General features: G+C 41.3%; 1 protein-coding gene across 1 annotated transcript in view; it reads right to left on the minus strand.

Moving 5' to 3' along the window:
* The window catches only part of TRPC5 (transient receptor potential cation channel subfamily C member 5), a 143,147-nt gene that overhangs the window by 101,124 nt on the left and 28,718 nt on the right, over window positions 1-13,305 (minus strand). Inside the window, exon 2 of the mRNA XM_032619874.1 lies at window positions 6,705-7,226. Coding sequence (XP_032475765.1) covers window positions 6,705-7,226 — 522 coding nt within the window. The remainder of the gene's footprint in view (window positions 1-6,704; window positions 7,227-13,305) is intronic.

The following is a 13,305-nucleotide window of genomic DNA, read 5'->3' on the forward strand; positions in this document are numbered from 1 at the left end:
TAACTACATAAGTTGCATTCTTTTTTTATTTTTTATTATTTTTTAGTTGTATTCTTATGTATGATGATTACTGCTAGTTATTAGATTATAACTGAATATAGTCCTTATTAGCTATTGGTCCATACCATTTTATTGTTACGTATTTTAACTAATAAACTTTCATTCACAAATCAGAGAACTTGGGGTCATCTTAAATTACCTGGTGATGAATTTGGAGGCTACCAAACCAGCATAAAAGACCTCCTCTCAACAGAAGGTGGAATATACTCAGAGAAAGTATTATACCAGGAATCTGAAGTTCTTCTGGCTTTGTCAGATAGATAGTCTTAACACATCTCTGAAATATAGTTCTTTCCTGTTTGTCGAATGATAGTTATAACTTTTTTTGCCTACCTTCAATGGTAATAAGGAACACACAAAATGATATAGTTTTCAAAGACTTTGGTTGATATATCTGACAATGAGAAAGAATACATGAAATCAGAACTTTTTAGGAATAGCTGAAAAATATCTGTATGAAAATACCTGAAAATCTAAGTGACATGTAAGGATTATCCAACAGTTTTATACCTGTTTTCTAAGAGATTAGAGCTTCCTTATTTTACTCGATGTCGAACTTATAGTTGGAATCAGTTTTTGTTTCATTCTTTTGAGCTTTTTTTTCCCCACCAAGTTAACTTCTTCTTGGGAGCCTACTCAGTTCTAGGAATAATAATGAGGAAAAAACAACAATGAAAAAGCCACCTTTCAAGAAATAGTGAATTACATTCCATTTAAGGCTAAGATTTTGTTCCTGAGGAAGTTATGTAACTCTGCACATTATTAACCCACTATTATCCAACTAGATTTATTTTTTACAGCAAAGCTGACTATTGTGTTCTTGTATTGACAGCCATATCTTAATAGACTAGTGGTATTTAGCCATTTCACCTAGGTATACGTCTTATTTTTTTCAAGGACCCTACCCTCATTTAAAACTTGTTTTTCTTCTGACTATGTAATCCTTAGCTCACAAACCAACCAAATCCTTAGCTCACAAACCAACCAACCAACCAAAAAACCCTAAAAAAAAAAAAGAAAAAATAACCTTTGGTTCCTGAAGTTATTTGGGAGCTATTTGTATTGACAGATACAACTATCCATGGGTCTCAAGTGTCACATCTCTTCAGGGTAATAAAGAGTCTTTGAAGGTGATCTCCATTTATACCTCTGAAGAATGAAACTGCATTTTAGCAAGGTAAGGAAAACCACTGAACTCTTTACCCCTTGTCACAATTTTGTCTTAAAGACCCTAGTAAAATGCTGAAAGCATCTCAAGGGGTATTTTTTAATTTAACACAAGTATTCATGTAAAGTAGACTAGGGAGTCACAGGTAGGAAACACAACTTCAGTGTTTCAGATTCCTTTCATCAAAGATGCCATTAACAAAACCTGTTGTTGAAAACACATAAATACACATGCCTCTAGATGATAAATTCTGGCAATACTGATCATTTTAAAATAGTTTTATTCTTACTTAAACTTGGGGAAACATTGGCTTTTCTTGAAACCATTATCTTCTAAATTTTTAATATTGGCAACTCCTAACTTCCAGTTTTGGAAAATCAGTTGTGTTGCAGCTCATTTTATAGAGAAAAATATTTTGTTGTTTTGAATAAAGCTTTTTAGCTCAAGGTTTAAGAGACGTAGAGACATATTGCCTGTTCGCAACTTTTGATGTGAGCAGGCTTATCTTTGGGTACTTTCACCTGATGAAGGAGTCTCTAATGTTCCTCCCTTATAATACCTCCACCTGTTGAGAAAATTTCGATTTGTACTGGGAATTTCTGCCCTGTCGGAATCACAGCAAGCTTTGAAAGAAGACTGAACAGGGTGTCGGCAGACATGACATTAGAAAGTGGAGAAGTGGTGTATCTGCTTTTTCCTGCTCTGAGTATAGACACTGAGAAGAAACCTATCTATTCTTGAAGATAGACCCCCATGGTCCAACTGGAATCAAGCATGTAATCAAGTATGAAAAAGAAGACAAAATTTCTGTTTTTGCTTAGTTGTCCCATTCCCATCTACAGGTTGTTTCTCCTTTGAATAATTCTGGTCCTGGGAGATAATTCTTGTCTAGCCTTCTTAAGGGCCTGAAGGTCATCTAGAAAAGTCTAGACACCTTTAAGAAAGTGTCTCCAATTTTTTAGGGGCTCGTAACATGCAACCCTCAAATTGAATGTGTTCCACCAGACCCTGGAGTGTGACTCACTTAAGATGTGAATATATTTTTCTTGATGAGTAAGCACACATAAAGTATATGCCTTCAAGGAATCTGAGGAATTTTATCTAACGTAGCAAAGCTGAGTTCATTTGCTATAGATATAATAGAAGGATAAAGTTAGTTTTCATTTGTTTATTTGTGTCCATCACATTCTACAAAAGGAGTTTGTATGATGAGAATTGATGATCAATGGTCGTGACCTTTTTTATGCTTGTGGCCTTAAGCACTGTGTGTATGTTTCACTTTTTTAATGGCTAGATTATGGATATTTATTGAAAAAACTTATCAGTCTGCTTCCTTAGATCAAGAGCTTCTGAGAATGAAGGGCTCAGAGATACCTGAATTATTAGAACCTCAGTAACTCACAGGACTCTGCTTCTTATCCAAACACACTAAACTTGAAACAACAAAAACACCCCTAAAATAAGGACATTGCTGATTTGTTCAAGGTGAGAGTATTCAGTCTTAAACTTGACATGTGGATTTGAATAGGGAAAATTAGAGACTACACTCGTTTGAGACTCAATGGAACCACAGATTTAAAAAATCTATAGTTCACAGGTTGGGAAGGATTACAGAGTTCTTTAGCAGAAATGAAGTTACAATTCAGAAGAGAAACTAAACTAAAATTTATCTGTGGTCATTGTTAAGATAACTTGTCTAGGTCCATCCACCTCACTACAAATAACCCAATTTCTTTTCTTTTTATGGTTGGGTAATATTCCATTGTATATATGTACCACATCTTCTTTATCCATTCATCTGTCGATGGACACTTAGGTTGCTTCCATATCCTGGCTATTGTAAATAGAGCTGCAATGAACATTTTGGTACATGACTCTTTTTGAATTATGGTTTTCTCAGGGTATATGCCCAGTAGTGGGATTGCTGGGTCATACGGTAGTTCTATTTTTAGTTTCTTAAGGAACCTCCATACTGTTCCTACAGACTGTCATACAGAGTGAAGTAAGTCAGAAAGAGAAAAATAAATACCGTGTGCTAACACATATATATGGAATTAAAAAAAAAAGGTTCTGAAGAACCTAAGGGCAGGACAGGAATAAAGATGCAGACATAGAGAATGGACTTGAGGACACGGGGAGGGGGAAGGGTAAGCTGGGACGAAGTTAGAGTGGCATGGACTTACATATACTACCAAATGTAAAACAGATAGCTAGTGGGAAGCAGCCGCATAGCACAGGGGGATCAGCTAGGTGCTTTGTGACCACCTAAAGGGGTGGGATAGTGAGGGTGGGAGGGAGACGCAAGAGGGAGGAGATTTGGTGATATAGGTATATGTATAGCTGATTCACTTTGTTATAAAGCAGAAACTAACGTATCATTGTAAAGGAATTATACTCCAATAAAGATGTTAAAAAACAATAAAGTATGTTAATAATCACCAACAACAAAAAAACAAAAAACAAGAACAACAAAAAGAGATAACTTGTCTTAGGAAATGTGGAGCTAAATATGTAAATTCTAAAATAATTCTGAAGTCTCTGGCCATGGGACTAAACTTTGGGCCATATTTGAGTTTATGTGACTCTATGAGGGTATATTATTTTTCATGAAATCATTGACATTGAAGTTGACAGTCACTCATTATCCTTGCTGCATTTGCTGCAAACCTGGAGTTGAAGTTTGATGTGGTCTGACTGAAACAGTTCAGTCTATCAAATTCCAAAGTTCTCATTGATTTGATTCACAATGATGAGTGAGTACCACCAGACCTAAAATTGTTGATCTCTGCATAAATACAGTGCTTTTTGGATTACCTTTGTATTACTGCTGAATATCCATAATTTTAATAGCTAAAAGATGCTACTTTGCCAGTGTTATGGATTGAAAATGATGTGGTCTGCAAAATATGAAACTCTAATTGTATGGGCTCACTATTGAAAGAAAAAGTAGACACCCCAAAACTTGCCCGTCTTCAAAAAAATGACTCCTAGTGGTCATGATTGCACAACATGAATGTACTTAATGGCACTGAACTGTATATTTTAAAAATGGTTAAAATGGTAAATTTTGTGTTATGTATAGTTTACCACAGTAAAACAAATGATCCTTTCCACTTTAATGTACACAGCAAATAGACTCTGAGACCAACTCTGGAATCTCTGACGTTTAACTGAGAGAGCAAAAGGAAATATAAACCTTTGCCACATTCAGGTTGGTCTAATGATAGATAAGAAATATATCACATGAACGTATAGAAACATGGAGATATTCTGTAATAACAGTAATAAGAGAAATTATGAAATAAGGGACATGGAGGACAAAGTTTTAGAAAAGTAAAAGGGCTAAAACATGAGGGAAAAAATGATGAGAAGCTTAATGAGGGCCGGAGGGCAGTGAATGTAGAACCCAACGATGGCTCCATGGTCATATGCTAAGCAGATCCCCAGGAGAGTGAGGAAGTCATCACAATGGTTTCCAAATGGAGCAGAAACTGAAACTGGCAAATGATGATTATAGGAGCCGAAGGGATCAAGTGATAAAGTAACTGGTAGATGATCTACCAATGCAAAATTGATGAAATATTGTAATGAAACTGTTTGAAAATAAATACTTTGTCAGTTTTCAGGGGGATGAGGCCCTACAATTATGGAGTCCATCTGCTATCTAGTGAGGGAAGGAATGCAAACTTTAGTTGTATTCTGCAATATCCGTTTTTAACACTTCTATTCCCATTAACCATTTTGTCATCTGGAAGCAATTCGTATTCTAAACATACTTGCTATTTTTTTTCTTACAGTATTATAACAATTTATGTCAAGTGAAAACCACACTGAAATCATAATGTACATCATTAATGGAAACATACACATATATAAAACTGAAGAAAAGTCAATTAGACCTTATAGCAGACAACTTAACACAACTGCTACTACATATCAACAGTAGGGTGGCAAGAGAGAGGAAGGGGTAAGGGAGGGGATGGCCATTGCTGTATCTATTACCTACAGTTTTAGTACACAGAATCAGATCATATACCCTGGGTCCCCTGTGTGTAACAATAAAAATGAATAATAATAGCAGGTAATATTTATTGAATGCCTAATATATGCTGAATCTTGTGCTATGCACAAGCATATTACCTGTTTTGTTTAAACTTTATATTTCTCTAGGGAGGTAAGTACTCCTATTATCCCTATCTTTCAGAAGAGAAAAGTGAGGTCGAGTAACTTCAGCCTTAATGAAATTACTTAAAGCAAGTAGTTGCAAAAACAGGATAAGGAGACTCAGGGGTGGGTCTATCCATTTACTCTCTCCCCCATGGAGCCGTTAAATCTCCATGTCGCTCTTTTGTCGTATTTTATCCCCTTCGAGGTTGCCCCAGTACTCATTTCTGCCTCGTTTCAGAGGGATAGTATTTTTTTTTTCTTGTCTGAGAGAAAGGGACCAGGTGAGCACACACGTGATTTGCCTCAGAGCCTGGACCCATGAAGGGATGGCGCTGCTCGTTGCCCTTCAGACAGCAAGCACTTCTCGGTTCAACCCATTTGAATCTGACTCCAGGTAGCATTGGAAGAGAGATGGAAATGGACATTAAAGTACATTTATTTTCATAATAGTCCTATGAAATGGAGGAACTATTGTCATCTCCATTTTATGAGAAGACTAATGTCCTGAAATTTGAGGGACTTTCTTCAGGTCGTACAGCTGAAGGCTATTCCATCCTCAGTTGCTCTGGCTCCAAAGTCCCTGCTCTTTCTACCATGCTTCCTCCTTAAAGAGCTAAATGAGGCCTGCTAGAAGGCTCCCCCAAATTGTTTGATAAGATGGCATAGAACAGGGCTTCCCTGGTGGCGCAGTGGTTGAGAATCTGCCTGCCAATGCGGGGGACTCAGCCTTCTGCAGAACCACACACCCTCTGTGTGACTCCATCTTTCAAATGTATGTCTCAGCTTTCTTGCTGAGGGGCTACCAAGGACTTAGTTCTGTCAACAACTACCAACATCCAGACAGCAAGCCCTTTGTGATCACTATTGCCATGGCCCCGGTATATAGGGTAGGATCCTTTTTATGTGTTCTCAGAAGTTCTTCCTCAGAGCCTGATGTTAGTTTGTAATTATATATTCACTAATGTGATCATTTACTTACTGTCCACCACTAGCTTGTAAGCTCCGTGAAGGCAGGGTTATACTTGTTTTCTGTATCCCAAACCCCTGAAACAGTGCTAAATAAGCATTTGCTCAATGAACGTGTGCTTTCCCATCATAGAATCAGATTTTTCCCTACTTATCTGGCCATAAAGAAAATACGCAGAGGTTGTATGTGCCTTGGATAAATATGGGCCTCACTGTTTTTGAAGCCTGTCTAACCATTTGTTTGGTGGAGAGCTAAGTGGTAGGAAAATGCTGACTCTTGGTCTCCTGCTCTGGACTCTGGAGAGCTTAAGCTTCCCCAAAAGCAGAGAAGAGCTCAGCTTACCTCTTTCTGATGGTATTTGATGGCCACCTTCAGCTTGGCTAGGTCATGGTACTTTTGAGGGTCAAGCTCTTCACTGTGGTCATCTCGATGGTTGAGGATGATCTCCAGTTCCCGGGAGCTCCGAGCCTGGTCCAGCAGGTCTTTGGCAAAGAGCTTGCACTGCTGGGAGAGCTCCTCATACTCAGCCTTGAACTCGTTCTCCATCTTGCTGAGCTCCTTGAGCTCCCAGCCCAGGCGGAAGGCAGTTAGGATGGGGTCCTCGCTTGATAAGGCGATAAGTGAGGGGCTTGCCAGCGCTTTATAGATGTTCAACCGGGAGCGGGAGTGGCGCAGGCTGTCTACCTCTGAACTGGACACACACTCCACACAGTTGCAGCGGATCTGGTGGGGCCGGGGGATAGTGACCCGTTTTTGGACGAGCAATTTGATGATTTCGTAGTTGTTGGTGTGGGCAGCAAGCATAATGGGAGTAATGTCCGGTGTGAACTCAGAGAACTGGGTGTCCATCATCAGAGTGGGGACCTAGGTACAAGAAAATGAAAAACACATAAAAGGGTAGGATTAAGGCTTGGAGCATAGAGCCCATCAAATGTTAATGATTCAGGAACTGGGGTCACCAGTTTTTTGGTCAATTCTTCTCCTTATCAGAATAGCTAGTTGTGAAATGCTTACTGTACACCAGGCATACAGCACTTTACATATATTTACTCATTTAATCCCCACAACAACCTCATGAGGTAAATATTCTCCCCAAATGAAGAAGCTGAGGCACACAGAGTTTAAAGAACATACCTAAGGTTACTCAGCTTTAGGTGCAGAGCCGAGATTCAAACTCAGACAATATGACTCTGGAGCTTGGCCCTTAAATTATGCCAGTTCTGTCTGAGGCACAATGAGGGGTTGTACAGAGAAGTAAAGGGCATTTTTCCTGGAATCTGGTTGGGTATATCAGACTTCTATAAATTGGTAAGTAGGAGTATGTGTTCAGTTCCAAATGAGCAGTAGAGACTGCAGAAATATTCGTTTGAAAGGCTAAAGACAACCAGTAATCTTAAAACCCATGCCACTAAATCAAGCCCTGGGGGCTGAAGAGAAGACATTCCCAATTTGTGACACTGTAACTTCAGGGGACCAAAGACCAAAGCCAGTGTTCCTCCAACTTCCTGTAGATCCCAGCAAGGTAGGGAAAATCTGTTATTGTCAGGAAGAATTACTCTGTAAATGAGGACCTCCAGGCTTGAGGTTACCAATAGCAAAAAGACCTCTGATAAAACTGGTATGTTCAAGTTTCTATTTCTAAACTTTGTTCCAAGATAAATATTATGCAAATAAAGACTGGCTCACTTTCAGTTGTGGAGTTTGAACTCTGTAACAAATACACAAATAAAAAATTGACTCTTGACACTCAAAAAAATTGCTATGTCCATGATGTGATGCTTGGTGTAAATAGCAGCTATAGGTGAAAGGTATGGGGTTCTTTGGGTGTTCAGGAGCATACAGTTCTGGGTGAGTGTGCAGACTCTGATCAATGAATTAAAAACAAATCTTTTGACTTTAAAACGTGTCCTTTGGGACACGCTACACCCAACAGAAGAATCGCAGTGTGATAGAATCTGGAGCTAGACAACGAGGAGAACTGGAATAGTCTGAAGAGTCTTCATGGAGGGGTGGAGCTGAGGATTCAAAGCATGGATAAAATTCCAGGAAACTGTGAAATATTGATCTTAATACATTTTTTAAAAAAGCTCCAAACACTCAGTTTAACTGGGGAGAACAGAACGTGGATGATGGAGATTCTCATGGAATAGACAAATACTGTTTTAATCGCTAGTTTCTTTTTACTCTTAAAAAAATTATTTTGGAAACCCACAGTTGCTGGCGAACTGACAGAAGGATGAGCTACAGTTTTCATCATCTTTGCCTCCTTCCCATCTTGGATGAGGGATTCCCAAGCAGGGAAGTGGCCAGAAAACAGGGAGTGGGAAAAAGGCAGAGAAGAAAGTGGAGAAGTTTGCAAGAAATCTGTTTCCTTCACGGGGTGGTTACATCAGCCTCTGAATAGTTGAGAGTTCACTACACACTGGTCATCAATTGCTTGGATGGAGCAGGGAGTAAACATTGTTAAACATTTAGAGGGAGCAGCTACAAACAAGCAGCAGGAAGTCAGCAAGTGACTCATAAAGTAAATCGGACACAGGAAAGAATAATCTCAGAAATTAACATAAACCTGCAGGCTAAGGAAGAAGTAGGTCTGAGCGGGCCTGGTAATGAACATAAACACAACAACCGGCATAAGCCTAGAGGTGGGAGAGATGGCAAGTGAACAATGTATCATAGTCCGCCTGGGAAGAAAGGAGCTCAGATCCGGAATCTGCCCCTCCTCGGTGGGCAGGAGCATTTCTTGATCTCTGTCATGATCTAGAGGCGGAGGTGGTGGGTGGAGGGAAGATGGCTTATGGGGAGGTGGTGGGTGGAGGGAAGATGGCTTATGGCACAGGGTTCCCTGGGTTAGACTGGAGGTACATGTCTGCTCCCTACCATAATGCTCTTCCTGTCCACCCTCTCTACCCACTTCCTTGCTCTTTCTTTTCCTACTCTTTCTTTCTTCTCCTCTATGTCAATGCTGACAGACCTGTCCAAGACACACAATGGTACTCGTGAATAATGCTCAGCCCCATTTGTGTCATGGAGCTGAAAGGTTGCTGTCTATGCCTAGAGTATGACATGCTTTCCAGAGCCATCTGATTCTGTTGTCTTTGACTTGGTGCTCGACAAGGAGCCTCTGATTCTCCATTTGTCTTTCTGGATACATGACACCAGAGAGTAAATCTTTTCAAAAGAAACTGGTCGGCAGTGCCCAACCATGTCCTCCTACCAAGACCACCTTTTCTCTTCCAGTCAGCCGTATCATTCACAGATTACCACACCCACCTCATTCACTGCTCTCTGTATGTATATCCTTGTGGCATATCCTGTGTGGATCCCCGCTTCACTGCCACTGAAGGGCCACTGTAAGCCCTGACTTCTTCCGTAGATCTCCCCTTAACTTGATCCCACCCCTTACTGACCACCCAGATGTTGTGGGCACTAGGTTATATCCAAGATGTCACTCTTCTGATGCAGGCTTATATTAGTTTCTAATTATTCGATATAGGTATTTCTTGCTTCTTCAGTCAGGCTGTGAGCTCTCTGAAGGCAGAGTTGTCTTAGTCCGCTCTTGTTTTCCCCATAGCCTCTAGCACAGTGCTAGACACACAGCAGGCACTCAGCTAAAAGGAATTGGTTTTTATTCTCAAATTAAGATGCTGGCTCTTGTTTAGAAGCCTGGATCCACACAGCTGGAGTCCGTGTGAGCTAGTGTCCTTGGGTCTTTCCTTTCCATGTCTAGCTGAGAAGGTAGACATTCTAAGACTCTCAGGAAGGTTAGCAAATGGTCTCTATAGGGAATACCTTGAGGTCACAAAGACCCAGGACAGTCCCTGCTTGTCATGTCCACAGTGCTATTGCACCAAGATGGGGACTCTGACCCAAAGACGACATATTTCTACTCCTCTTCCCCCTCTGCTGCTTCTCCTCATCCTGCTGCTCTTCCCTTCCTAGACTGTGCAGGGACCATGGACTCTCATCAGGACAGCCATGGCAAAGAAAGAGTCTATCATTAGGGTCAGACGTTTCTGATAATAATCAGGACTTTGTAATATGGTCTACAACAGGGTCCAAACAGATAACAGGTCACAGAAATAAAAGCTACATGTGGGGACATATGCATAATTTGGATGAGTAAATGGTAGGCGTTGGTGAGCTGTGGAGCACATACCGTCTCAAAGGGCGCATCTGCTGCTCAGCCCCTTGTTGTGACCAAATTGCTGTTATGTGCATGAATGAGGACCCAGTGTTGTCATCTTTCAAGAAAAGTCAGAAATATGGATTTGGAGGTAGAATTTCCTAACGTCTTCAATGTTGGCTCAAAAGAGTTAAAGATAGTGTGCCTGCCAAACAAAGTATATATATGAGGCGATTGAGGCTTGAGTGGGCCACTGTGTGACCTTTGAACTAGCACAGAAGTTGCTAGGAGGAATGGGAGAGGAAGCTGGACATTTAGGCAGGGGCCAGATAATAAAAGGCCTCATATGCCATGAGAAGGAACTTAATGTGATCTGTTGGCCATAGGGAGCCACTGAAGAATTTTAACCAGGAGAGTAGTGTGGTTGAACAAGTGTTTTACAAAGATCAGTTTGGCCGAAGTGTGGAGAATTGGCAGTGGTATATGTGCTGATAAATGTTTAACAAGCAGCTTTCCATTAAACAAAACAAAACAAAAACAAAAACCTTGATTCGTAGTGTTTGCCAATTTCTGTGGTGTAAATACTCCCACTGTGGCCAATTTCAAGCTACCAATATGACATCCTGGAACACAGAGTTGGGAAGAGATGCACACAACCAGTTCTCGCCAGGTGGTGTAAGCCAGCTCCAGCACACCATTGGATGAGTTTCAGAAAGATAAAACTACTTAAAAGATATCAATAGTCCAGGTGAAAAGATGGCAAGATCTTAAACTAGACAATGATTCTAGAGATAGAAAGGAACAGATTTAAGACATTCATTGGATGTGTCAGGTAGTACTGCGGGGAGAAGAAATCAAGGATGTCAGGTTTCTGCATTGCATGCCTGATTGAATGGTGGTGTCACCATTGGAGATAGTGAATACAGGAGGAAGAGCAGGTTTAGGGTTTAAAAGAAGTTCAATTTTAGACATGTTGAGTTTGAAGTACCTATTGGGAGAGTAGCAGGAAATTGTATAACTCTAGCATGAATGTTGAAGGAAAAAGGTCAGGGCTGAAAATGTATCAATAGATGTGACAGTCTTTAGCCTATAACAGTAGGTTGAAACCAAGAGGGTGTACGGGGTCAGCCTCTGCCCACCTTGGCTCCCACACGCTCTGCCTCAAGGACTCAGCCCTGCCCCAGTTTCCAGAGCAATCAAGGCTTGAGGTAGGAAGTACCCAAATGACCAGCCTCAGCCTCCCCCATTCCAAATTCCAGTCTTTAAGGCTCTGCATTAGGGTACTTTCCCCTTTTGAATAGTTTCTGAATTCCAGCTTCTTCCCTACCTGTGCCCTGGTTCATAAAACAAGATTTCTCCCTGGATCCCTAGTCTTGAGTTTCTGTTCACACAACTGGCCTAACAGCCCAGGTCTAGTATGTTTTCTGGATTGTCCATGCCTTTGATTATCTTTGAGTTGTTTTACAACTCTGCAAATTGTAATGAAAATATTTCTTGCCTGGCAAAATGCGATTGATTTGTGCATCTGTATGCAAATTTCTTTGCATCTATTTGTAAATTTCTTTCAGCATTCCTGATGGCCTATATCAAGGGTTAGCAAGCTTTTTCAGTAAAAGGCTAGATGGTAAATATGTTACGCTTTGTGGACCTTACAATGCTGCCACTGTAGCAAGAAAGCAGTCAAAGGCAATATGAAAAGGAATGGGTGTGGCTGTACTCCATAAAATTTATTCACAAAAACAGGTGACAGGCTGGATTTGGTTTGCAGGTCATAGTTTGCAGACTTCTGGCCTCCTGGTTTCCTCACTAATTAATGAATGAAATAAAATATTAGACATGTATCCACTTGTGTTAACTTTAAATTTGTAAGAGGATCAGGATTTAACTTTTTTATTTTTTGTATTTTTTTAATTTTTTGCGGTACGCGGGTCTCTCACCGCTGTGGCCTCTCCTGTTTCGGAGCACAGGCTCCGGACGTGCAGGCCCAGTGGCCATGGCTCACGGGCCCAGCCGCTCCGCGGCATGCGGGATCCTCCCGGACCGGAGCATGAACCTGCGTCCCCTGCATCGGCAGGCGGACTCTCAACCACTGCGCCACCAGGGAAGCCCACTTTTTTATTTTTAAATTATCCTTCAACAGCCATTTTGTGTTCAGATCGAGGACAGGTGGCAAACTGAATTTTATTCTTTTCTTATCAAGTTTTGCCTTCGCTTTGAACTCCAAAATTATACTGAATGATCTGAGCTTCCCATTAAAAATCATGTGTTTTTAAAAGGTAAAAAAGGGGGCTTCCCTGGTGGCGCAGTGGTTGGGAGTCCGCCTGCCGATGCAGGGGACACGGGTTCGTGCCCCGGTCTGGGAAGATCCCACATGCCGCGGAGCGGCTGGGCCTGTGAGCCATGGCCGCTGAGCCTGCGCGTCCGGAGCCTGTGCTCCGCAACGGGAGAGGCCACAACAGTGAGAGGCCCGTGTAACGAAAAAAAAAAAAAAAATAAAAAATAAAAAAAAAAAAAAAATAAACCCGGGGGGGGGTGGGCTTCCCTGGTGGTGCAGTGGTTGAGAGTCCGCCTGCCGATGCAGGGGACGCGGGTTCGTGTCCCGGTCCGGGAGGATCCCGCATGCCGTGGAGCAGCTGGGCCCGTGAGCCATGGCCACTGAGCCTGCGCGTCTGGAGCCTGTGCTCCGCAGTGGGAGAGGCCACAACAGTGAGAGGCCCGCGTACCGCTAAAAAAAAAAAAAAAAAAGGGTGAGGGTAGGGGGAGAAAAGGGAATGAAATCAACACACCAATAAATTAGATTTGGTTCATATTATCTAC

This window comes from Phocoena sinus, chromosome X, assembly GCF_008692025.1.
Source record: "Phocoena sinus isolate mPhoSin1 chromosome X, mPhoSin1.pri, whole genome shotgun sequence".
In the NCBI taxonomy this organism is placed as follows: Eukaryota; Metazoa; Chordata; class Mammalia; order Artiodactyla; family Phocoenidae; genus Phocoena; species Phocoena sinus.